The sequence below is a fragment of the Xiphias gladius genome, chromosome 8 (assembly GCF_016859285.1).
Source record: "Xiphias gladius isolate SHS-SW01 ecotype Sanya breed wild chromosome 8, ASM1685928v1, whole genome shotgun sequence".
In the NCBI taxonomy this organism is placed as follows: Eukaryota; Metazoa; Chordata; class Actinopteri; order Istiophoriformes; family Xiphiidae; genus Xiphias; species Xiphias gladius.
The window spans coordinates 17,345,004-17,370,601 of NC_053407.1; the positions used below are offsets into that span (position 1 = coordinate 17,345,004).

Genomic DNA, 25,598 nt, shown 5'->3' on the forward strand with positions numbered 1-25,598 from the left:
TTTGGGCAGTCCTCCCAAAATCAATTCCACTTTACTCTAGCTCACCGGGAAAATCCACCCAGTATCAACTGCATACCAGGTAGTCCTAGGTACATGAAAAAAACAAACAGTAAAAGTATATCTTGTCTTTCTCTGTAATGCCCTGTGACTCACAACATATGCAGGTTGCTAACAGAACCAAACAGTGGAGCCGATGCCTGGTTTCCTTTATTTACATAGTGATTATAAACTGACAAAACACTCTATTGAAGCACTGACTGCCACAGTGGAATTAAGGACACTGAGCGCAACAAAAAAAAATACATGGGTTATTTTGCTGTAAAGTTCAACACCCAACTGGTAATTATGACTATGATTTGGGTATTTTTGTGATTGCTTCACCTTTATATTAGGCAGAACACGACACCGTGAGCCCAAAGAACATCAGCCAAATCTCACTGTTCAGGGTAACAAAATCTTAATTCAAGGGTAATTTGATCATGCACACCATTTTACTCTATATGACTGCATTTCACTACATGTGCAGTGTCACCACCTTGAGTTGTGGAATGATTGACAAACACTTACAGATTGTTTGGATATTCCCCATTTTATTACATTTTGACTTTGGGCTTTTACCAGCCAGGGAGAATCGGGAGTTCGACATCAAATGCATTTTTATAACCCTTGATTACGTACACCATTATATTCTGAAGCAAGCACATTCTCTTAGCTTTCCTCCCTAAGCTCCTCTCAGTTGGCATTCGTGATTCCCACATTCTGTTTTTAATGGTAAAGTGTAAAAAAAAAAAAAAATATATATATATATATATATATATATATATATATATATATATATATATATATAAATGGGGGAAATATATAAATATATTTCCCACAAAGCTACAGGGTAGCATTAGGGGGGTTTTGGAGCTTGAGCCATACCAGGGGCTAAGTCAGGGTTGTGGCAGCCTCTGCTGCTTCAGCTTTGACCATTCTGATAATATGAGCAAGGTTACATGCACAAGGCATGAGCAGAGAGTGTTGAAGGGTGGCCATGGCAGGGTGTGTGATTAGTTAGGGGCCACTTTCGTCCCAGGGGCCCCTGGCATGCGTGTGTTTTATCTTTTTTTTTTCTGGTCTAAGTATGGTATTAACATGATGCATTACCCCCCTGCTTTTGACTGCTTATCAGATACAGACAATGCCAAGGTTTGTGTACTGCAGCAGCTGAGCCACATTGTATACGGTCTTTCCCGTCTTCTTCGGGGGGCACGTGCGGTACCGTTTCAAGCGGTCGGTGGCACCGCCTCTCTTCTGTGAGACAGCGCCGAGGGTTTGAGTGACTAATGGACAGGAAAGGGAAAACGAAGTTAACGCTAGTAGCTTGTAGCCTAGCTATGAAACCCTGCAACAGCCAAACCTAGCTGGTGAACAATCAGCGCCTACACTTAACTACATAGCTAATTTACTGGAGCTGTTAAACATAACCGGATCAAATGGTAAGCGAACTTACCATTTGCACCGATATAAGTGACGAGCTTAGGTTACTAGCTTGGGTAAATTATTTGCGCGCTAACATGTTGCTAAGCTAGGTTGCTAACTTGCTGGCTTGGCTCCGTTATGTAGCCACTGGGGCTAACTGACTGTAACGTGTATGTTAGCTACGCTAACATCCAAACAACTTTCATGTACTTCAGTCTGCAACTTGGTAACTCTGTGAGCATAGTAGTCTGTGTTAAATGTTAATTCCCTTATGATGTGCTTGTTAATGCATGTTTTGCTACACAATAGCAGCTGCATGGACGAAGAACAGCAGGTCTTTGCAGCGTATAGCTTCGTAGCTAACGCTAACGTCAGTATAGAGGACGTTACCCAGCTGTGGTTTCTTAAACTCTGTCTGCAGTGCCCACTGTGTGCATTAAAAGCCACATTTGCATGTGTTTCTGTAGGTTGATGAGACTGTGCAGCCATGGGTGACATGAAAACCCCAGATTTTGATGATCTTCTGGCTGCCTTTGACATCCCAGATGCCACGGGGTTGGATGCCAAAGAGCCCATCCAAGGGAGTCATGAGGAGACAGACAGTCAGCTGAAACACACAGGGATATGTCTGGATGACAGTTTATTGGGTAACCAAGCTGTCACAGCATCGGATATTCCTGCTGTAAGTGTTATTGTGAAAAACACAAGTCGCCAGGAATCATTGGAAGGTTTTGGTGATAGGCTTCACTCAGGAACAGCATTGCAGAATGGATTCAGAGGACAAGAGACCTCCATTGACTCCGTTGAGACAAGTAACACTGGCTTCTCCAAATCATTTGTCTCTGCTTTGAATGGGGAGAGTTCAAGAGAGCTTCTTGGAAAGGCACCTATTCAGCTCAAACCTGATGGAACACCAATATTTTCCCAGTCACTTTCTCATTTTAGTCCCATCTCCAGCCCTGAGTCTGAAGACACTCAGTGTAGCAGAGATGAAATGCATCCAAAACAAGAGAGACCCTGTTTCCCAGAAGCTTCAGTTTTGGTGGAACCTTCAGTCCCAGACAATCCAAATAAATTGGACCTCAGCGTGTTTGATGACTGCCCAACAAACTCTGGTATTCCCAAGAACACTCAAAGGAGCAGAGCAGAAAGTAGTAGAAATGAGGAGCCCTCTGAGACCTGTGTCAGTAACGAAATGGATACAACACCTAGAGTACACAGTGCACTTTCCCCACCAAAAAGTAACCAGAACTTTATTGAGACCAACTGCAATTCAGGAACCACAATGGATCTTCCCACCACTTATTCACATGTCAAATCTCAGACATCTAAATTATCCTCTTGTCTTGAGGCTTTGGTGGCTCTGAATGCTAGAAAAGATCCCAGTGAGCAGACTAATCCCAGAGAGACATCCTTAGTTCAGAATGACTGCATGAAAGCTAGCCCCAAGGTGCCCATATCCCCACGAAGCCCTAGAAGTCCACTTGAAGCTGTGAAACGGTTAATGAAACCCTCTGATAGCCCTGTGAGTATCTGCAGTGATAGTAGCAGCAAAGGATCCCCTGCATTGGCATCTGGGTCACCCCCTGCTATACCCAGGGTCAGAATTAAGACCATCAAAACCACGTCCGGGCAGATCAAGCGCACAGTAACCAGTGTGCTGCCTGATTCAGAAACAGATGAAGTTCATTCTACCTATGAATCCTCTCCATCGCAGAGCATGATTAGTGAAGACTCTTACTGCAACATGTCTCCTCATCAGTCTCAAATTGCGGTAGTTGATAGCATTGCTGGAATACAGAGTAAAAGCACCCCAGCTAGTGCATCGTCACCGAAAGGTTTACGCAACAAATCAGAGGCAGACTCCAGGAGGTCAGGCACAACGCAGTCCGCAACAATATTTCATAATACTAGTGCTCCCGTCAAAAGGTCTGTTGCTCATCTGGGGCAGAAACCAAAGAGAGTTTCAGCCACAACGGGCCATACAACTAGCACAAACTTCCTTCCCAAAGCAATGCACTTAGCTAGTTTGAACCTGGTCCCTCACAGCGTTGCTGCTTCAGTAGCTGCACGGTCCATCTCTAATCAACAAAGCCAACACACACTCTCCTCTCCGGTGTACAGTACTGTCCCATTGGTGCATCAGGTCAAAACAGCCAACCCTTATCCTCGCACGTCCAATCCCAACACAGCAGCAGGAACCTTGAACAGACTCTTGAATAATGCCAACCCTGTGCCAACATATGTGCCCAACCTGAACCCCCCTCCAGAGAGCAACATCAACCTTCCACCACGGGGTTACTGCTGCCTTGAGTGTGGGGACTCCTTTGGGGTGGAGAGGAGTCTTGCGTTTCATTACAGCAGGAGGAGCGTTCACATTGAAGTAGGATGTACACATTGTGCAAAGACCATGGTGTTCTTCAACAAGTGTGCCTTGTTGGCACATGCCCGGGAGCACAAGAGCAATGGCATGGTGATGCAGTGCACACAGCTCCATATGAAACCCATTGCAGAGGAACAAATGTTTGTGCCCCCGAGCGCTGAACCTTTGAATTGGGACTCTTACACCTCGCCATCACCCTCTCCTAAAAGCCAACCTGTCCTGCCCTTATATCCAGACAATGTCATTCGCCACCGACTCCGATGCCTGGAGTGTAACAAGCAGTTATCTGACTACAAAGCACTTGCAGGCCATTACCAGAGGCCATCAGAAGATGTGGAAGGACTAGTGAGTAGAAGTTTCATTGAAATATTAATGACTTATAAAGACTGTGACAAGTATTTATATGTTTTCCAAGCTTGGCACTTATGTCTTGTTTTCTTTTATTACACAGATGTGTAAGGTGTGCTCAATGTTGCTACCCAACAAGTGCAGCTTCAGAGCTCACCAACGCATTCATGCACACAAGTCCCCCTACTGCTGTCCTGAGTGTGGTGCCCTGAGTCGCTCTGCAGACATACAGAAGCATGTCAAGGAAAACTGTCTGCACTATGCACGCAAGGCTTGGTACAAGTAAGTGACCGAGCAAGAAATGCAGGCCTTTTATTAAAAAATCTCACTCACATACAGTATAGTGTTAGAGAAAAATGGCATTATGTGCCCTTTTTTTCCACAGATGTCTTCACTGTGATATGGTTTTCAAGACCCTTCAAGGACAAAAGACTCATATTGAAGAGAAACACTGTGAGGTCTTTTACAAGTGCTCCATCTGTCCAGTTGCCTTTAAGACCTCTGACAGCTGTGAAGTTCATTTGAAAAATAAACACAGTGCTGGCAAAATATCCCCTCAGTAAGTTAACATCTTATGACCTGACTGTTAAGTTAAACCTTTTTTTTTTTTTACAGTTCGTTTTAACAGATGTCTCTTTGTTTTAAAGGTTGATCTTTAAGTGTTCATGTGAGGCCATTTTCAAGAAAAAGCAGTTACTGTTCCAGCATTTCCATCAGAATGCCAACAAGCGTGTTACCTGTGTATTCAAGTGTCCAGAATGCAACTCAGTCTTTCCACAAAAGCAGCTGTTAATGCAGCACTTCAAGGTTAGTTTGATTGAATTTTATATAAAGAGATCTTTTTAATGTTTGTTAGTTTAAAATAAACACCCTGCAAGTAATTCTGTTAGCATGTATTTGTAGGTTGAATTTAATTGTAAAGTAGGAGTTTTAAGATATATCTATGTACTTGGTTGCCTATTTCATACTTGAAACTTGAATAATGAAAATATATAGGAGGGCTTGGCCACACTATTGAATTTGCCAAACAATGCTCAGCTACTGCTTTGTCACAGAATTTAATCCGCAATACCTTGCACATGATACAGAGAAATCAACATGGTAAATCATGAAATCACCCAGTCCAACAACACTGAAGTGTCAGTCTCATATATTGTTACCTCTTGGGATTTTTGCCATGTTATTTCTGTTTTTCAGGGTGTGCATGTGGGAAACACGACAGCAGAGACGGAGAAGAATGGTAGACAATCTGACAAGACTGACCGGCACCAGCATATTCATTCCGTCCAACAACAGAAGAGTCACAGTGCCGTTAAACACACAGACGGTCCCAGAAAAAAAGCTGAGCAGGATGGCAGAACTCGTGTGAAGCCTACCGGCTGGACGTGTGGGGAGTGTCTCCAGTGGTTCCCTGAAAGAGAATCCTATGTTTCCCATGTGAAGACCAAACATGGAAAGGTATTATAATAATAATAACAATAATAACAATAATAATCATAATAACAATAATAATAATATACTAATATATAAAAATAATCAAATATACTGGCAGTGTGTACTTAAACTAGTATCAAACAAAAAAAATCACTCTCCGACACTCTGTCAGGATTCCAGTATTGAAACTACAGTATTATAATGTGTTGAATACACTTTGCTTTCAATTTGAATACAGCACAGTGTTGATATTGTTATTTGGGTCCTGATATCAAGTTATCAGTTTGATAATCAAGTTATCAAAATTTCTGATTATCAGAACCCTAGTGTGTTCACAGATGAAATTTTATTGGCTATTTGTATCCTACCAATCGAGGTGTATGCGCTCCCAGTGAGCATGCCTAAAGGGAAATCCAGACTCAGAGTTTTTTGAAGTTGTCCATCTCACAGAACTGATACATTTCTACATCTCCAAATGGCTCTAATTTAAATTAAATGTACCATATTTTTTGCATACATTGCTTTCTTGCTTTGTGGCAGTGTATGGTAGCTCTGGAAATTTATACCAATGTATTGGTCCACAAAGACTTAGAGGCGTGTGTGTGACATCCATCAATACATTACCCCCTCCCTTTTTTGACACTGCTACTGAATATTTTTTCTTTGGGATATTTATTCAAGAGTAATCCACATAAACAGCTATTCAAATCACACAGGCTGCGTAGTGAAAGCGGCACATGAGCAGAGCAGCAGCTTTAGTCCTGTATCTATACAGGATGCATTCAGGCACGGTATTGAACCATAACGTATGCACAGTACTGTGTATTTTTACGCTTTAAGTCCACTTTCTTGCATACGTTATACTGTAGTTACGCATGCAAAATGGAAAGAAAGTGGACTTAAAGCGTAAAAATACACAGTACTGTGCATACGTTATGGTGCAAGTTAAACGCAAGCCGTTTCGTGGCCTGCATAGACAACTGTATTGATCATTATAATAGAGGCCTATCTGTTCTGTCAGCGGCATGAGATGGATGACTGAACACGGGATGAAATTCCGCCCATGCAAACAAGCCTTACATGCTGTGAACCTATATCTGCAACAATTGATCAAGGCCTCCAGTTTCACAATGAACATTTCAGCTTCATTGTGAGCATATTATGTGATGTTGGTTGGGCAAACTGAAATACATGAAGCAATAAATTAATAACAGAACCATCGTTTTCCTCCTGCATACTCATCATGTAGTCTACCTGAAAACTATGCTAACATGAAGCGGACTAATAGTTTGGGTGGTATGTCTGGTTGGTCGTCCTGATTTAAGACATTTTGGCCAGCCACTGTCCTTCCAGCAGCGCAACTTGTACAGTGCTGAAAGGACAGATGACAATTGGTTCTGAGGACAGTGACTCCTACAGCCGAGGTCAGAGTTGGTGTTGATTGAATGGATGGATGCAACCATGGCATGAGACAAGCGGCTGGTGTCTTGATTCTGGGGTGAATTTCAAATTATACCCAAAAGGGTTTTGCCAAAGTGTTGCATGTTCACGCTTACCTCATAACTCAAGTTCAGTACAACATAAGTCGGAAGAAACCTTTAATACAGTTCGTCAAGCTTGTATTGTCTCACCTTTTTATTTTTATTTTTTAATGTCATCAGTCAATGAAGAAGTATCCATGTCGACATTGTGAGCAGTCTTTCAACTCTACAACCAGTCTGAGAAGACATATTCGCAATGACCATGACGGGAAAAAGAAAATTTACACTTGCTGGTAAGATTTGTTATGTTTGAAAATGAAGTAATCAGTGTTGTCACAGTGTTGTGTCAAATTAACCATCGAATCATCAATTTCCATTTCCATTGTTTGTTTGTTTCTTTTTTTCTTTCTTTCTTTCTTTCTTTTTTAAACCCTTGAGGTATTGCACGGACACAAAGACTTTATTTACGACAAGTGTGATGTTGAAAAACCACATCAGTCTGATGCATGGAATCAAAAATCCTGATCTTGGCCAAATGCCGAAAACCGCCATCCAGGACTCAAAAAAGGCTTTGGGCAAGGTATTTATTTATTATTTTACTAACGCAAACAAAAAATAACTGCATGCATAAAGAAACATTTTATAGATCTTACGTGTCATCATTTTAATGTGTGTGACTTCTGTGATTTGCAGGGAGTTGTATCAGAGACACCTGCTGTGGGCACACAGAAGGAGGGGCCAGATCGCGCTGGGAGTCTGGAGGCTCCATCGGCGAAGCGTCTGAAAACTCAGTTCCGCTGTTCAAAGTGTGGTTTCATTACAGACGACAGTACACAGTTCCAGCAGCATTTACCTCAGCATAAAACTGATGAAAACACTCCTCAGTGCCTTCACTGTGGCCTGTGTTTCACATCTGTGCTGTCTCTCAACAGACATCTTTTTATTGTACACAAAGTCAAAGACCCTGAGGAAGAGGAGACAGAAGAGGAGGACGAGGAGGAGGAGGAGGGGGCGGCAGAGGGTAGGGAGAAGGAGCAGGATAATCAGCCAGTTGAATCAGCAGAGACTGATGAGGTACATCATTTGTTAACAGAGCTAAACAAAACGGAGTCCTCACAGGCGGAAGAGCCAGCAGGTCTGCACTGTGACAAGACCACAGACTGTATTTTAAAACTGAGCGCTCACTCTCAGTCACAAACAGTGTCTCTCCGGTAGTGACAGCCGCCTCAGCTCCTCTTTAAAGTTGCTGTAATATCTTCAGTTTTCAGGTGAAAGTAACAAGGGATGCTTGACGTTATGCATGGAGGTGGTACAGGTGGAGTGTTTGGGCCTTTAATTTTGAAATTTCTTTAAAGTTATTCAGAGGCCATGCAGTATATTCAAGCATATCCTTAACATTTAATAAAGAACAGTATTTTCATAAAAGACAGGACAAATAAATATTCATATTTCAGTTATTTTTATGTAACTTTGCATGTTGGTAATATATTCATCTTGACTTCCAGGCATAACTGCACTCATATTATTGCTGAAGCTTTGTCTTTCTATTTTTTTTTTTTTTTTTGCCCCCCCCCCTCATCCACCCTGACAGGAGACTCAGGTATGATGGATATAACAGTGATGGGGTGGATTTTTGCCTTTGTAACCAACAGTAGATTTAAATTGCTGATTTAATGCTACACACTATTACCTGAATGGGATTCAGGTTTCAGTTTTTATGTTGACTGTGTTGCAATTCTTTTGCAGTATGAAACTAAAATTTTAGTTGCCATTTATTACAAAATATAGGTCAGTATTCATTTAAAAGCAGTACTTATGTATTCATGGTAAACAGTTATTTTTTAAAAAGTATCTTGTAAAATCAATTACAGGTGCTGAGTTGTCTTTCTGAGCAAAGCCTACTGAAATTAGGCTATAGATAAGAGCAAGAGGTTTTTTTTTGACTATTTAAGCATTCTGAGATTCTTTTGTCTTTATGTTTATAGAACGTGGTTGATTTGTGGGTGCATGTGTTGTCCCAGATCTGGCCTTTTTTTATTTTTTATTTTTTCTTATTTTCTTTTTTTTTTTTTTCTTTGAATGAGCATTCAGGAGAAACACGGAGAGGTATTGGATATGTGGTGCAGCAGTATTGAAAATACCTCAAATTGCCAGAAGTGTATTTTTCAGGCAAGTGAATGGTCTATGTTATGTCAAATCAGGGTACATTGTTTTGGATAATCTAGGTGTGAAAGTGAACTTTGATGGCATATTGGAGGTAATGTTTTACAAATCAAGACCTGTTAACATGAGGGCGCTCATATTAAAAAAAATACTAGTAAGAGCAGAGGAATTTCTTAAATTGTGATGACTTCAGAGGAAAGAAGTATCTCAGACTAACACTCATAATGGCGGTTCCTTCTCACTCTCAGGTCCTGATTTGTAAAGCATCACCTCTTGTTTTGTAATGAATACATGACAGTTCCTACCTCCATGGTAAACAGCAGTGATTGTTAAACGTTGAAAGGCTTTGAAGAGTTGCAGGCAATCTCAGTGCAATGTAAAAATTAGTTTATAAAATGTGTATTGTCCCACATTATTAAATTTTATAAATTATTTTGGGAATGATAGTAAGGCTCTATGGTCATATTGACTTAACTGGCAAGTGAACTTTTCTATGTAAGTGCTATATGAGCTCTTTATTTCTCTGTAATCTTTAAATCACAACACTGCAGCTGTCCTTCTGCAGAGGCTGAAAAGAACAACTTGTTCACGACTTGTTCTTTTGTAATGCTTGTTGAAAGAGATTTGTACTTTTGATACTGTGTACAGTGAGGACTTGTATAGGAAAGTAACCTGTGTACATACAGTAGCCAATGAACCCTGGATTCACAGCATTTCTTAAGCCATTACATCTATTCAGCATGCAGTGGCCCATGTGCCTTGCTGTTATGTTTACGTAAAGTACTTAAAAATAAATCGGTGCATTTAATTATATATCTGCTTAGTCTTTTGTCTTGTGTTACAGACTGGTTTCTCAATTGGACTACAGGTTGCTGGGGTGGAAAGTATTTAATGGTATTTGGATTGATGATTAGTGGTTTTGCATTGAGGTCACGTACTTTACAATCGTCATAGCAAGTCAACATGGCTCAAGGCTGTCTAATGTGCCTCTTGCATCCAATAAGAAACCAACCACAGATGGATGACTTCATCCCATTAGAATATTAAGCCCTTCCTATCTCAGTATAACTGCCTCTCCAGAAGAAAGGAGCAAAGAAATTTTAATTAACTGGCACCAAATTGCATAGAAGAAGTTTGAGGAATGAAAGGCGCTTGGACAAAAATCTGCAGAGCAGGACTCCTGTTTTCTTTCATCCTCATCTCATACATTGCCATGACATCCTCAATGACTCTTGATTTGACTGAGCTAAGAAACAAAGTTTCAAAGATCAAGGTGAATCCAAGGGGGAATCTATGGGCAACAGGTAAGAAAAATTACACTTTAAAAAAAAACACATTTATTTCATGTTTTTGTTAGTCTTAAAATGTACTTTTAACAGTTTACATTGAGATTGTATGTTTTGATCAATAAGGGCATTTCATGGGCAAGAAAAGCGTGGATAGTTCCTTTATGGAGTCTGCCTTTGAAGATGTAAATGCTCCCACTGAAGTCCGAGCTGTTAGTCCTCTGCACAGAGTGGAAATTCTGCAGGCACTGCTCGTTCAGATGTTGAAAACTGCCCAACAGAAACATGCACTGGACATGTTAGTTCATTAATACTGTTGTTACCATTACTATCATTATTACTATTATTATTATTATTAAGCCATCATCTGCACAACTGATTATATTTTTTCCATTCATTCAGAGGAGGAGGGGATCCTGCTTGAGGAACATTTCCACCAGCAATTGTTACACCGTCTGTAACTATTTGAAATCCTACTCATGAAGATTTTTAAATCTTCTTTTGAAAAATAAGCTCTAATATGTTTCGGTTTTCTAATGTGATATGTTATTTTGAAAAATGACAGTGTGATGCCAGTCTGCACTGCTTTTATTCTTGCATCCATTTATTTGAACCTAATATTCATGTGCCATCTGTTAATAAACTAGTACTGAAAGCCAGATCAGTTGTCAGCCCTTTTTGCTGATTTTCCCTTTTTTTTTTTTTTTTGCCTTTTGAAATATTCTGTTTATTATTTTATTAAAATAGCAAAGAATATAATGAAAGTATATGTTTCAAGTATTTTCACATACTTCACATACATACACTTAAAATATTATCTAACTCATAATGGAGAAAACAAATCAGTATTGTCTGTTAAATCAGCTTATTGGCGCCCCCTGCTGGTCGTCTTAAAAATGGCTTCAGCAATCGTATCCGGGTGAAAGTGGCGAAACAGCGCCTTCATCACACCTTGGGCTAGTTTATTTGAAAACACAGAGCAGCCATGCCTCTGATGGTGATGTGCGGTTACCCCTGTAGTGGTAAAACCCGACGGGTAGAAGAAATGAAGATGTATTTCGAAGAGAACACAAAACGAAAAGTTCACATCGTGGGAGAAGGAGCCCTGGGCGTTGAGAAAAACAGTGTTTACGCAGGCAAGTTAAGCTAACCGTGGCTAACCTCGTTTAGTCACCACATGTACGTAGCTATGGAGTTTTTGTAAATAAAGTCCTTTTAGAAGCCACTTTCATGCGCTAGCTGTCCACCAAAACCGATCGTATTTTTCAACTCAACCGCAGTATCTCACGCTGCTGGTTGGCCACCATCGCCGGGAACGGAAGCTCACTGACCTGGGGAAGAAATGGGATTATTAACAGGGGGGAACGAGTTCGTTAAAAAGATGACCTGTAATTGGAATAGACCCGTTTCTGTAGCGTTATTAGGTGTGCCTAAACGACTGAAAAAATATTATGTGCTGGAAAAATAATGAGAGTTTTTCTCAATTCGCGTTCAGCGGGGAATTGGTCAGCATTAAATTAGTGGTATTTTGAATTGAGTTTGGCGTGCAAGTCGCTGCGTCATTGACATTTGACATAGCAGTAACTGTATCTTAGATTGTGTGTGTAGCATGAAATTATTTTAACAGCTGTTGGAGATATTGTCATCTTTTAAAAAAATATTGATGTAACATTTGGTTCACGTGATCGTTATCTCGCCACTTGCTTGCCTGATATCAGCGGTTTTAAACTTCTCACTTCTAATTAAAGTAAAGCGTGTCATCCACCCCTTACAGGGTGGTTCACACTGCCCCAATATAGTATAATGGACTGAATAAAAGAGGCTGATTGTTTGATGACCAAGCAACAGCACAGCCCTGTTTGATGCATTTGCTAAACAGTCGATAACACTGAGGAGGCTGTTTTTGCAAGAAAGATTACTAGAAAGTGGACTTGGACTTGGAATTGGCAGACTTCTGCTGTAACGTAACCCTTGTTGGATATGTTGCAGATTCCCAAAAGGAAAAAAATGTCAGAGCAGCTCTGAAAGCTGAAGTAGAGAGGTGGGTTTCATCAGTTTCAGAATTTAGATCCATCACTGACGTTCTGCTGTCACTGCCCTTGTAACATGTATTTGTTTGTTGTTTAGAAAAGTCAACAAGGATGACATTGTAATTTTGGACTCATTAAATTACATAAAAGGTAAATCGCATTAATAATAGTGTGCTGTGCAGATTCTGTATTTAAACACTGTGATTTGTCTGTGCTTTTACCTTTTTAAAATTGAAATACCTTACAGGTTACCGCTATGAACTGTTCTGTCTCATCAAACATGCACAGACACCACACTGCCTGGTAAGTCTACTAGATAAACTACTATCTGATTAGAGGTTACAATTTCATATGAGTAAAAATATATATGTGTGTATATATATATATTTGCATCAATCACACAAGTCAAAATCTTGATGCTTTCTTTTGATGAAGGTATACTGTTTGACGTCAGATGAACAGAGCTCATCGTGGAATAGCAGCAGAGATGCTGCTGAGCGGTACACCCAGGACATGTGAGTGAGCCTCCTCTGCACATAAAGCATGAAAAACTGTGATAAGCCTGACTTAGGGTTTAGAAATATCTTTATGCCTGCCACTGTCAAAAATTATCGTCATTTGTTTTTTTTAAAAATTTTACTCGTATCTATTTTGTCTTGTGGAGCTTTGACGCATTAGTTCTGAGATTTGAAGCTCCAGACTCCAGAAACCGATGGGACAGTCCACTCTTCACCATCCTGAGAGACGACACGCTTCCGTTTGAAGCCATTTCTGACGCACTTTTCAAAAGAAAAGCACCCCCACCAAACCAGTCTACTCAGAGTGTAGGGGGAAACATGCTTTTATTTTTTACCACACATACAGTAGTCAGTACATGAAGATGTATCCTCTGCCATGCCACCTTTTTTGACTGGCTGATTGTAAGACATTCTTGTGTTTCTCTGCAGCAACCACTGTCGTCTTCAAGCTTCTTGTACGAGTTGGACAAGATCACACAAGATGTGTTAATGGTATGTTCCTATCAGTTGTTTTGGGTTATTTCTTCATCTGTCAGTCACTCAGGGTTTTTTCTCCTGGTATATTGATGTTGCTGGTGCCAGTCTGTCTTTGGAGTGTTTTACTGTGCGTCATATTTTAAGATCACCAGAGTGAGGCTCACACATAATGGACTGAAAAAAATACTTGGTTTGATAACAGTTTACAGAGAACCCTTACGAGTGCAAACATTTCACTCCTTGTAAACTTTTCAGTGCGTAAAAAGGCAACTCAGGTATTTTATAGCCCATTAACAGGTGTTAGTGAGTTGTCATAATCACCAGTTTCGGACTTGTTAACAGAGTTCGACTCAACATCCTAGTCTAACTATGACTGGGAAACTCTGACTTTTCTGAAAACTCTGGCATATTTGACTTGGCACTTTAATAATATGGAAATGCCTGAAAGCCAAATGAACATGGACATCTCATACCAGTCAGAGTCCATCGTTCAAGGTAATTAAACCCAATTTTAATGTATATAGTTTTATATTTACAATACACAGAATTTTTGACCCTGACACAACATATGCATCATTCAAAGTCTACAAACCTTGCAAGTTGTAGACATGGGAATCTTTCCAATGTCAACCATCCATCCCATATGACATAAAATTTAAGAATGAATTAAAGAGGAAATCCTGTAATTTGTAGTTCGACCGAGAGAATGTTGAGTTGTAATATAAGAAAAAAAAAAAGATAATTGTTCCAAATTCACTCTCCTGCATCTGGGAAGAATCACATCAGTACCACAGAATGTTTAGATGTTCTTTCATGTTCATTTTGAGTCTTGTGTACTTATTTTAGCAATATATTGGACACCACACTTGTAGTATGAATGAAAGGAAGTCACATAATTGTAAGTACGAGTTCATTGATTCTTTTCCAATGTGGTACAGCTGTGAAAGCATTGACGTTTTTGTCATTAGAGCAATCTGCACAGTGGTGGAGTGGGAAGAAACCAGTAATGTCACCCAAACGTCAGTGATTGACATCAGAATCTCTGATGTGTCAGCACGTACCAGTGTTCAATAAATAATCAGCAGAAAAAATGTTCCAGAGTTTCATATCTGAACCAAGGGAAGAAGGTAGTTCTTTTGATGTCTGCTATACCTTTTGGTGCTAATGTTGCATTGCATGCACCAGTGTGTGTCCTCCCTCTGCACATGGGTGACCTCAATTTTACGTCACAAGTGGTATGTGGTTGTGTATCCTGTTTTGTAAATACCTTTTTGTCCCTGTAGTTATTTATCTTATCTATTGATTTGTCTGAGGTCCTGTGTCTGCTAATTGCTGTTAGACAGTAAGAAATTACCAACTCTGCTCTGTTGATTTGCTATTTGCTATTGCCACCTGTTAGTGGCCAGAAATCCTATGTTCTTTGTTGCATTTTCTTCCATACTGAATCTACATGGACGGTGAGGTTTCCAATCTTGCACTATTGTTGCACAAATTCCCTGTAAAAGAATAACTACAAGGACAAGTAGCTTTCTAATTTTGATTCATCAGTCCATTGCTCAGTGTGCAGATCCAACTTTGCTGCGATTGAACTCCCTACGGTGCAAAGCACCTGGGAAGTTGTTTATGTCAGTAAGAGCATTACCTTCTGTATGTAATGTGTTTAATAAAGATAATTTAAAATTTTCAGGCAATTTTTAACGCCCAGAAGACTAGTGTTCCGGGGGATCTAGTTTCAGTTCCAGGAGCTACAGAAAAGATATCCTTTTTAAACACAATTTGCATGTCCACGTTATTATTTAAAACTACATTTTCTTTTCACATTAAACGGATTTTGATCAATCTGTTTTCATCCAGGTAGCAGTGACCTGTCACAGCTAATGACTGTTTGAAATTCTTCCTCCTAACGGAAGTCATATTCCCTCACCAGTGGGAGGCAAAGTACTCAGTATCAAATGGCTTGTTAGAAGAGGAAGGTGGATGAATCCATGTCCATCAAAGGACTTAAATGAAAGGTACAGCAACCAATCACCATTAAAGGTCTTGTCTGTAATAACACGCTGTGGGATATTTATGGTCGAGAGAAACCAATTTACATAGATCAGTGGATTTGTATTGGCAGCTGCAGTGTGTCATGCTTTCTCAGCAAACACTTTGATTTTCCCCTTTTGAAGGTGTTGGTCCAAGCAGAAACTTAAAACTAAACTTAAAAGTACAGTAGATCCTGCACTGGTCAACTTTTAATGACAGGTGTATTCTTTTAATTTAAAATAATGTCAGTAACATTCAGTACGTTGTGTCATGTCAATTTGTCGTCCTTTAAATGTGATACTGTGACCGTCGGATACTCTGGTCAGTTACTTACTACTTCTTCAGTGTTCGGCTGTACTGTAGAAAACTTGAGGATAATTTTCTGTCTTCATGTGAGAACAGCTCACACACTGAAAGACTTGTACTCAAATGTCCTTAACCTGACGTCAAACATCGAGCTCACCAGGAGCATCAACATGGCAGAGCTGCGGAAACTACGGCGCCAGTTCATCAGCTACACCAAGATGCACCCGACGGAGAACACAGGACAAATTTCCAACATGTTTGTGCAGTATTTAAATAAGAGCCTCCATTGAAATGTTATAGCATTGGCTTCTTTTTGTATTATTTTGTGACAAATAAATATATTTAAATGTTTATTGCCTGTTATTGGCCATTTTGGATTCATTTACAAACATCTATGATCTGAAATACCAAAAGCAATGCATTTTTTTTTAATGAGAAGAAATTGCAGTCATTACCAAGCAAAAAATGTGGAATCACCTGACAAAATAGTAATATCCAATACCTGTATATTATATACAGATTAATGTCTAGACGCAACAGCTGTGAAGGCAATCTGTGAACCCAATTCATTAAAGCCAAAAGAAGACACCATAAACGAATTTAATAAAAACATCTCGTCACAAGGGCCACTTACCATGTGTGTCCAAAGCTGTCAGCCACATCTTATGGATGAAGATGAATAAATGAACCTTGTGTTGAGAACTTGTTAAACTGCTATTTCCAAGGTAAAAAAAAAACAAAAAAACCTTCAAGCTCAACAGAAGACAAAGTTTTGATAATAAACACCTTCAAGGTCCTCCACGAAATATTTTTGTCATGAATTCCACATTCAAGTCTGTCTGGAACACATTGTTCACTCAAAACTGAGCATTTTCCCAAGTAGGGGTTGGCCTTAATTCCTCTTGTGTTCTGTTCATCCACTTGGTGACAAGCCTGACAACGAGTACATAGTTTTCCTGATCAAAAGCTCCTTATTACTTTTTGGAACTTGTCATGAAACCATTGCTGAGTAAAGCTCTTTCAAAGATTTTGTATTATATAAGAAGATTGTGAGAAAAGCTGGAACAGGCAGTTATTTACAGGAATTTGTAATTGTTTTTTTTTAATGGTAAAGCTACTTGCTGTTGGTTACATACTGTAACTGTGATGACACATGACACATGTACAACTGACATGCATGGAGACTAAGGCATGGAACTTTTATGTAACTGATATTCTATATAACACAGAGAGAAACAATAGTGCCAGATTTTCCATAAACAGAATAATGTTATTGAATGAATTGCCATAAAAAAAAATTCACTTTTCAACAAGTTTTATATTGTATCTCATGAGGTTTGTCCATTGAGAAAGCGGCCTCACATAGAAAACCAGGAGGAGCAGCAAGGAGGCAGCAAGTGCTACAAAATTACAGGGACATTAGTTATTTAAGATAGAATTGTGACAATAACTCACAAAACACCAAACATGCAGTATTTACAGAATTGCCTTCAGTTGTTATCATCTTCTCATAGTTTTTTTTTTCAGAGGGACGGTGGTGCCAAAGATTATGTCCCAGTGTCTGAAGAAAGGAGCGTAGTTACTGTTCGGCTTCTGGTGGTGCATGTCATGAGCTGGTGCACCACCCAGCAGACCAAAAGGCACCAGATGGTTGAGGGTCCACGGCAGGTTGTAGCCTATGTGGTCCTCCACAGACATCCAGATACTGAAAATTGTGACGCACCATGTGGTCAGCGGGTGACACTTCAAAAGAACAGGGTCCTGGTTGCTCCAGACGCCCACAGTCATCAGCTCCGGGATGCTGAGCTGCTCCGTTGACCACGAGAAAGGTGCCATGTATTCATGGTGGATTGCATGGATCCACCGGTAAAGCTGTGGGTGCTTGTGATGTATGAAATGCCAAATGTAGTACTGAGTGTCAAAGAGTAGAAGTACAGCCAGTCCATCAATAAATACCTCATACAGCGAAGGAGCCTCCTGTGGCAGTGCTGGTGCTGGCAATATGAACATGCCAATGAATACACTTGGGAGAACAAAGAAGATGTGGTTATACAGCGCTGTATTGAAGCTCTTAGCCATCATTCCCAGTGTTGGCTGCCTGTCTGGTTGGATCTTGTACTGATACATTAAGGGCACCTTTTCTCCCAAGAGATCCAGTACAGCAAAAGGTATACTGAAGAAGAAATAGCTGGAAAAAGCAAGTAGGACTGGGAAAAAAGGAGATGAAATGAGAGGCCGGTGGTGAAAAAGCAAATAGTCCCAGAAAGGCTGCAGCAGACAGTCTGAGGCCCTGGAGCAGACTGTCTGCTCCAGGTGAGCTGCAGAGGCAGTGAGCGGCAGAGGCAGCCCACTGATGTTCAACATTTCGCTGTGGCACAATGAAAGCTGCTGCTGCTGCGAGTCTCATGAGCAAAAAAATGTTCTGCCTTTATATAGTGGAGTTCAACAGAATGGTCTTTGCTCTCAATCGGAACACACCAGCAGTTTTTTTTTTTTTCCCCCCCCAGCAGCTGAATATTGGCAGACCTTGACCAGACGATTAACAAAAAAATACAAAGAACATGTACTAAACACAAGCTCGAGACTCACTTTATCAACCAGTACAAGGCCGACATTTTTTAACCTATGGAACGAAGGAAGGGACAAAAACGCTTTTGTATGAGTAAAATACCGCCCAACTTCCAACATTTCCAGCTTTCTAATCTGAGAAGCAGAACAGACTCTTATATTGTCCTACAGAAATTTCTCCTCATCTTAAAACTGAACCACACACAACCACTTAATTAAGCGTTGATGCAACTGTTCACATGGCATGTAAATGGTGACTTTGGATACCTCATGCTGATGTATTCTAAAATGGTCAGACACAAGTCTACATTTCGTATTTTTAGTCCATAGATAACTTAAAGCAGTGTGTACCTCTTTTTTGTACTGTCCATTCTCCTACTGTAAGCGGAATAACCGGGACAGTTAGATCAGAACGCAGGACTACATGAATTGACCAGCTTATCTTTTAATACACTGGGCCATCTGATCAAATGACCTGCATGAATTCCTTTCTCAACAGGGTTCTGAAAAAATGACTTCAAGACTCCAACTCGATCCACAATAATTCCTCAGACTTTAAATGTCAGATCGGAATATTAACACTTTCACACTCACACTGAATTATCATAACAACATGATTTATTGGGGAAATAGACAATTTCATTGAAACCATGGTTCATGTGTCATAATATCTGTTCACAAACTAATGCAATAATGCTTTTCTTCACCAGCTACTTCTTTTCACTGGCTGCCTTCCTTGAAACCGTTTTGTTGGTGTTGGCATATTTTTGTCGATCGTTTCTGAAGGGAAAAGAAAAACAAATTCTTAACCTTTTAACAACTGAAAGAAATGTCTTCTTTGATGAATAAAATGTTTCTTCTACTACCATTTTCGGTAATGTTAACAATACACTTTGAAAAATCTGGACCTTCTTGTCTTTATGTAGGTGTACCTGCACATTTTGACTCTGTTTCTGCATCCCAGTCCTCCCTCCCAGTGTCTTGTGCCTGTGCCTCTCGTCATCATGCTCCCACAGCTGAGGCAAGGCTTTCTATTGCCGTAGGGCTGCAACGACACACATGGTAGGGATTACATTCAAAAAATGTTCCCACTCAGAGTGAAAGCCTGATATCGGCCTTATGCATTCATGCTTCCAGCTGGAACCAAATTGTGGATTTTTTAATGAATTAATTAAGTGAGCCAATCAAGACAGCTCTCTAACTCTTCCTCTCTGCTTTTTGCCTGATATCGTTTCTGCCTTCTTTAATAAACAGTTTAAGGTTTCCTGCCTACCTGCCATGTCATGTCTATAGCTCACCTGTTCTTTGGCACAGTAGCCACAGATCATCCTGGTGGCGAGTTCCATGGGGTGATCCTGGTCCTCATCGTGGCACACATCACAGGGGTAAGCCCGGCCACAGCAGGGAAACCTAACAACGTGGGTACAAAGCTTTCGCCAATTTTTTCCTCAAAGCCCACATATCAGACATGTGAAATGAGATAGGATGCACGGATGATACCTTAGCCAGCGATGGCTTTGTTTGTAATGTTTGCATGTTCCCTTTTCCGGCAGTGGCTTCCCCTTTTGGACAGCAGGGTCTCTAATCGTCTTATAATTAACGGCACTTGAAACTGCACAAACGGAGAGAAAAAAAATCAAATTATATTAATCTTTGAGGTCTGTTTAAGTACAGTAAACATATTTAAGTCTGTATATGTATAACACTCATATTTAGAAGGTTTTCTTGCATTGCGTAGCTTTTTAACAATGTGAGGTAACAATGGACAAGGAGCCAGCCGTGCCACTTTGTTGCTGCATGATCTTAAACCTTTGCTGATCCCTGTGACAGAAAATGTAGGTGTGCTTTGACCTGTTTTGTGGGCGCGTGGCTGAATATACTGGAATCTTGTGCTCTCAGCCAGGATACTGAGTTTGCTGTGGCAGTGTTCACAATTAAACTCCTTTGTTTGTCCATAGGCAAGGTTCTGATGAAAAAAGAAAAAAAAAAAAAAAATTATTTCAGAGACAGTCAGAGCTCATAAAGACATATTTCACTTATTTTTGGTGTCGTTTCACAATGTTGATATTCACACAAAAAACTTGCAGCAATAAGGAGAACATGTCTAATTACCTGCACAAGGCACTCCTGGGAGCAGCTGAGGCAGCCCACAATAAGTTCACAGTCCTGAAGCACGAGGTCAGCAGGTGCAGCGTTGTGAAGGTCCAGGTATCCCAGGACATCACTGTAATGGTGCAGCATGCAGGGCCTGAATGCAGCATTGATGCTTGTATTGCACTTATCACACTGAGCTGTGCAGGCTGTCCTTCCAGTGAGTGTCAGGTCTGCAGTTACCTTACACCTGCAGACAGGGCACATACAGCAGAGTCAGGTTTACAACTGAGGATCAGATCGTACTCTTAAAAAAAAAAAAAAAAAATTAAGTTTTTGTTGTGGTTATCGAATTTTTGTTGTTTTTCTTTACCTATTACACTGAAGACAAACTGTAATCTGTTGGGCGACTACGGTGGCTGTGTTCTCTCCCAGCCTCAGTCCCAGCACCTTCACCTCAGTGCCTCTGCGGGGATCACTGATCTTAATGTTCTCCACCAGATGACAAGCGTCCTCTTGCTGCTGCTGCTCATCATCACAGCCTGGATGCAAAGGCGTTCTTCCCTCCACTGACCTCTCGCCTTCTGTCTTTTCCAGTTTTCCGTCATTGCTGGCATCCTCATCTGAATCTGCAGCAGCAGTGGAGTCAGAGGCACGGTGAGATGAGTGATCATTTTCTGATTTTTCACACACTGTTGTCTGCAGCTCGTGGTATGGTATAAACTGCAGTCCAGCCTTCTCTAAGTCAACGTCTTTTTTCAACTGCAAAACAAATCCAAATGAATGTGTTATAATTAGCACTAAGCAAAATAGGCAGGTTATAAAGGCAGTTATTTACAGGTCAGTAAATTCAAAGGGAGGACATATTCACAATCATCTGCTGTTCAAGCAGGTTGTAGTCTAACCTGCCTGGCTCCTTCAGTGAACAGTCTCTCCAAACTGCGATCTAGCCAGCGAAGAAAAGGCCGAAAGAGCAGCTCTGCCTTTCCCAGAAGCTGATTGGTTGCATGCTTGGCCTGAAGCCACTCCAAAGATGCCTGTTGTACATGTCTGCACTGGCAGAGACATTATAAAAATGACTGCAAAATATTAAATATTAAAATAAATTGAAAATGATTTTACCTTGCCATTACTGGTGGCAGATCCTGATCCAATGGTATATCCAAAGTGAATATCTAAGGAAAATGTATAAAGGTTGTGAGGAACTGTTTTGTTTATGTCTATTACTTAAATATATTGAAGAACACTTAGTGGTAGTTTTTACCTCCTGTGGGTAGTTGTCTGGGAAGCTCACCATGATGTCAGTTTCTTTCAGATCAAAAGGCTATGAGTTAGAATATAGGGGGTCAGTATATTTCCATGTAAAACTGTATTCAATCAAAGGGCTTATGTTTTATCCTATATATTGAGGTCAGTGTCTTAGAATCACCAAGTGTGAATAGTGGAATACCAAATATAACTTTCCAATTCCTTGCTATCAAGTGCACCAACATTGCCAAGTTTTAATCACTGCTTTACCCCTGTTCCCTAATAAAAAATAAGCTTAATTCAATCTCAGTGGTGCAGCTTGATACAAATCCTGCGTTTTCCTGTGCTAATTAACAATTACGCCATGGATGCTGTCTTAATATTGTAGGAATATTTGAATACTTTATTAATTTGTGGAGAGGGTTCCGTGTTTGTCTCTAAACAACAGCAATACATTTTCACTTTGTATTACAGAAGTAATACGTAGGTGGATTTTTCCCTAAACTCGTGGGGGAGGAGTAGAGATAGAAAGTAGAAGAAAATGTTTACCCAGTCTGGATCAGTGGCCTCTACAGTCACCCTGTAATAAGTAACTTTGCCATCACTGCGTTCCTGAACAATAAGCTGGTCTTTGGGAAAACGCTTCTTCAACTGTTTGATTTCGGTGTCTCGTAGCTGCTTGGCGACATCCTCTGTCAGATCACACAGCCTGACGTCCTGGAGGATGCTGGGGCGGGATACTGGTGGCATTCTCTGAGCGGGTCTTGTCTGACTGCCAGAAACAGGCAGCTCATCCACCGGGGGGAGCTGAGGTGGATGCCAGAAGCGACACCTGTCCTCCATGGTGCAGTGGCCTGAGATAAAGTAGCGACATGGGCGGCGCCCAGCTGAAGGGCCAGCCCTAGAGTTATTAGCAGGAAGAGGCCCTTGCCCTACATTTCCTCCAGGATCCTCTGAGTTTGGACGTGTGGCATTTGACTGGCTGGGTGTCCTGACTGTTTTCATCACTTGAGCACTGGTGTCATCTCTTACATGTAGAAATTTACATCTCTTCCCAAAACTGCAGTGTCTCCCTTGAGAGAAGAAGCGGCACAGTTGCTGTGTATGACGAACTGGCTCTGATTCACCTGTTCTCCCTTCCTCACCATTCTCCATTGTTTTTAAACACCTGAATGAATAAATACAGTTACACAGATTATTGAGATGCACCTACGTCTTAAACACTAAGGAGCATTGTCATGTTGAAATAGGCAAGGACCTTCCCCAAAATGCTGCCACACAGTTGGAAGAACATTATTGTGTAAAAGAGTGGTTCTCCACAAATTTTGGCTTGGTTATTTTCCTTCTCTGATCGTTTAATATAAATAATCTGTAGAGGCCCGAGGAAGAGAAAGTATCCAGTATTTCACAAGAAAAAAAAAAAAGCAAAATCTGAGACTGAGGTATGTATACAGCGGTGTCCACATATCTTTGGCTGTATAGTGTAGCTTTATGGCCAGGGCAAAGTATCAGCATCTACTACAATGTTAAACGGCCTAGTAGTATTATAACATAAGAAGGGACCCACGTTAGCTGTCCACTTAGCTAGCTAAACTTTACGTACAGTTGTCGAGAACTTCCTACTGTTGTCCCTTAATTCAAATCAAAGGACTGACAGTTGAAAGATGTCTTTACCTGAAATATACGCAAGGGTCCGCGCAAAGTTTTATTCCGTGTGACCTGCGACCTGCCAAGTGACTCCACCGTTAGGTGTTACAACGTGTTGGTGCGCGTAACCAAACAGCTTAATAGTTTTGCGTCATTACGTGCTACGAGAAGTTCCGAATCGGTAAGGGTGGCAAAAGGGTCCACACCAAACCAGAGTGTCACGTGTAGCGGTTATGGAGATTTTAGTTACAGGTTGTCGAAAGGCGAAAGGTCCTCGGTTGTACACTGGATAGAATTTTGTTTTGTCGCCCTCTATAGTCTGGGAGGTTCACAATTTATTCTTGACCCCAATGTCAGCATATCACAAGATCTTTATTAGTAGATGGAGTTTGCCCCGCTGTAACGGACTGGTAGATTGCCTTTTTTTTTTTTTTGCAAGCTTAAGAGACGTGTCATCCATGTTGGCTGAAAAGATTCAAAGTTCATTCTTGGACTGAGAAAACAATTGTGCCACAAAGTCCGCTTAGTACACTGTAAATCCCGATATAATAATTTAATCAACTAATCTTTTCTCATGAATTTAATGTATAATCTTTTAAGTGTTAAGAAAAACTGTGAATTTGAAGTCCACGACAACAGGGCAAACTCCAACTGCTGATGAAGGTCATGTGACCTGATTGAAAAAATTCAAGAGCAGCTGCTAAATGGACCTCCTGGTGAGATATTTGTCTCAACATTTCCTTCCTCTTTTTCAAAGTAAACATACTGCGTGTCTTGCATGTCTATGTCTCTATAGAGGATCACTGTGGCTATGATTTCCCCTGGTCCACATCACGTCTGATACCGTTTGGCATCTATGGAGGGCCCAGCAAGCATGATGTGCACCATCAAAAAGCCCAACACCAACTTTGCACCACATTTTAGCCACCGGAACAAAATATTTGGGACACATGCTGATTTGGGCTTCTCTACCCCTATAAAATAGAGGGCTGTTACACTTTTGGTAGAAGCTATAGATAGAGACCTGTATTTTTAATATTTCTGTGTTTGTTCTTCCAAATTATCTGCACATTATAATGTGAAGAGGGGGGCGTTGAAGAGAAATCTACATTTTCCCTCACAAACAAATGGAGGCATGCTACTGTATCGTATTTGAAAAACAACATAGTCAAAATAAGATGTGTGAGAGTTTCCTGCAGCTTTTACGATAATGAGCAAATCTGTTAATCAGATCTCAAAAAAAGTATCATTTGAACTTTTCGCACAATCTAAATAATACCTAAATGCGTCCGTCTCCCAGTGTATCTGGTTTCTTTACTCTGAAAGCGATCCTGAGCTTTAGACTTGATTTACATCACATTCTTCCTCATGTAAATAATCCATCCTTTGAGCCACCAGTGTGATGTTTCATGTAATCTAATTTCAATTTAATTTTAATTTTTATTTCACTGTTTTTTCAAGCACAGAGAAAAAAAATAATTTGATTACAGTGACCACTGACTCGGGAATTGTGGGTTTTAACTCTGTTAGTTTAACAATAAATGACCTTAAATCTGGATTTCTATTTTGACACCAGTGTGCCTCTTGTATTTTTGAGGTCATGTAACCTGATCATTAATCCCAGACTGGTACTGATACTCTAAATATAAAATGTTTTATGTATGAGGGAGAAGAAAGTAAAAGTCAAATTATATATCCCAGCTCTAGATGTCAGCAAAGCACTCCAATTTCCATTTCGACTATTCTGCTTAAACCACTACAATTACAGTTCAGTTTTGGTTAAAACATCTACTTTCACCAGCAGTATTCTGTCAAGAAATAGTAGACACCACGGCCCAAATGACACAGCAGGTTTTTGGGTGTAAACCATGAAACTTAAGTGGCTTTGGCTTAGCTGATCCTTCTTTTAAGAATCAAACCTTGTAATCCCCTTTAGTATGTGGGATATATTGAGTAGTTATAGTGGACACAAGATAGATTTTGTCCTATAGCTGTTTTGTTTGTCTTTTTCTCAACAGTCTACTGTAGGTATTTTTTAGAATTTGCTTTGCTGATTATGTAGGAACATCAAAACTCAAGAATGTAAATAAAATGTGAGGTGGAAGTTTGAAATCAAATGAGTGTGT

The 25,598-nt window shown here is 40.4% G+C and overlaps 4 protein-coding genes across 4 annotated transcripts; 2 read left to right on the forward strand and 2 right to left on the reverse strand.

Annotated features, from left to right (window-relative positions):
• Positions 1-1,287: 1,287 nt before the first annotated feature.
• Positions 1,288-8,627, forward strand: znf592 (zinc finger protein 592). Its single transcript, XM_040132077.1, has 9 exons — positions 1,288-1,481; positions 1,932-4,192; positions 4,299-4,477; positions 4,581-4,754; positions 4,843-5,002; positions 5,393-5,653; positions 7,291-7,403; positions 7,549-7,690; positions 7,804-8,627. Exons 2-9 carry the CDS (start codon positions 1,952-1,954, stop codon positions 8,323-8,325), a joined length of 3,792 nt encoding a protein of 1,263 aa, XP_039988011.1. The 5' UTR covers positions 1,288-1,481; positions 1,932-1,951; the 3' UTR covers positions 8,326-8,627.
• Positions 8,628-11,435: 2,808 nt separating this feature from the next.
• kti12 (KTI12 chromatin associated homolog) lies at positions 11,436-16,269 on the forward strand. The gene is made up of 9 exons (XM_040131902.1): positions 11,436-11,695; positions 12,549-12,600; positions 12,687-12,739; positions 12,837-12,892; positions 13,025-13,104; positions 13,254-13,413; positions 13,537-13,599; positions 15,272-15,340; positions 16,065-16,269. The coding sequence occupies exons 1-9, from the start codon at positions 11,545-11,547 to the stop codon at positions 16,206-16,208; spliced, it is 828 nt and encodes a 275-aa protein (XP_039987836.1). The 5' UTR covers positions 11,436-11,544; the 3' UTR covers positions 16,209-16,269.
• Positions 16,270-17,119: 850 nt separating this feature from the next.
• ch25hl1.1 (cholesterol 25-hydroxylase like 1, tandem duplicate 1) lies at positions 17,120-18,311 on the reverse strand. Its single transcript, XM_040133408.1, has one exon. It carries the CDS (start codon positions 18,280-18,282, stop codon positions 17,419-17,421), a length of 864 nt encoding a protein of 287 aa, XP_039989342.1. The 5' UTR covers positions 18,283-18,311; the 3' UTR covers positions 17,120-17,418.
• A 775-nt stretch (positions 18,312-19,086) lies between these two features.
• On the reverse strand, positions 19,087-23,737 carry si:dkey-24l11.2 (uncharacterized protein LOC100034462 homolog). The gene is made up of 12 exons (XM_040131963.1): positions 23,500-23,737; positions 22,375-22,993; positions 21,842-21,901; positions 21,700-21,752; positions 21,483-21,627; positions 20,951-21,339; positions 20,599-20,827; positions 20,338-20,452; positions 19,987-20,098; positions 19,785-19,896; positions 19,419-19,531; positions 19,087-19,266 (listed from the first exon to the last, which is right to left on the reverse strand). The coding sequence occupies exons 2-12, from the start codon at positions 22,978-22,980 to the stop codon at positions 19,197-19,199; spliced, it is 2,004 nt and encodes a 667-aa protein (XP_039987897.1). The 5' UTR covers positions 22,981-22,993; positions 23,500-23,737; the 3' UTR covers positions 19,087-19,196.
• Between the last annotated feature and the right edge of the window lie 1,861 nt (positions 23,738-25,598).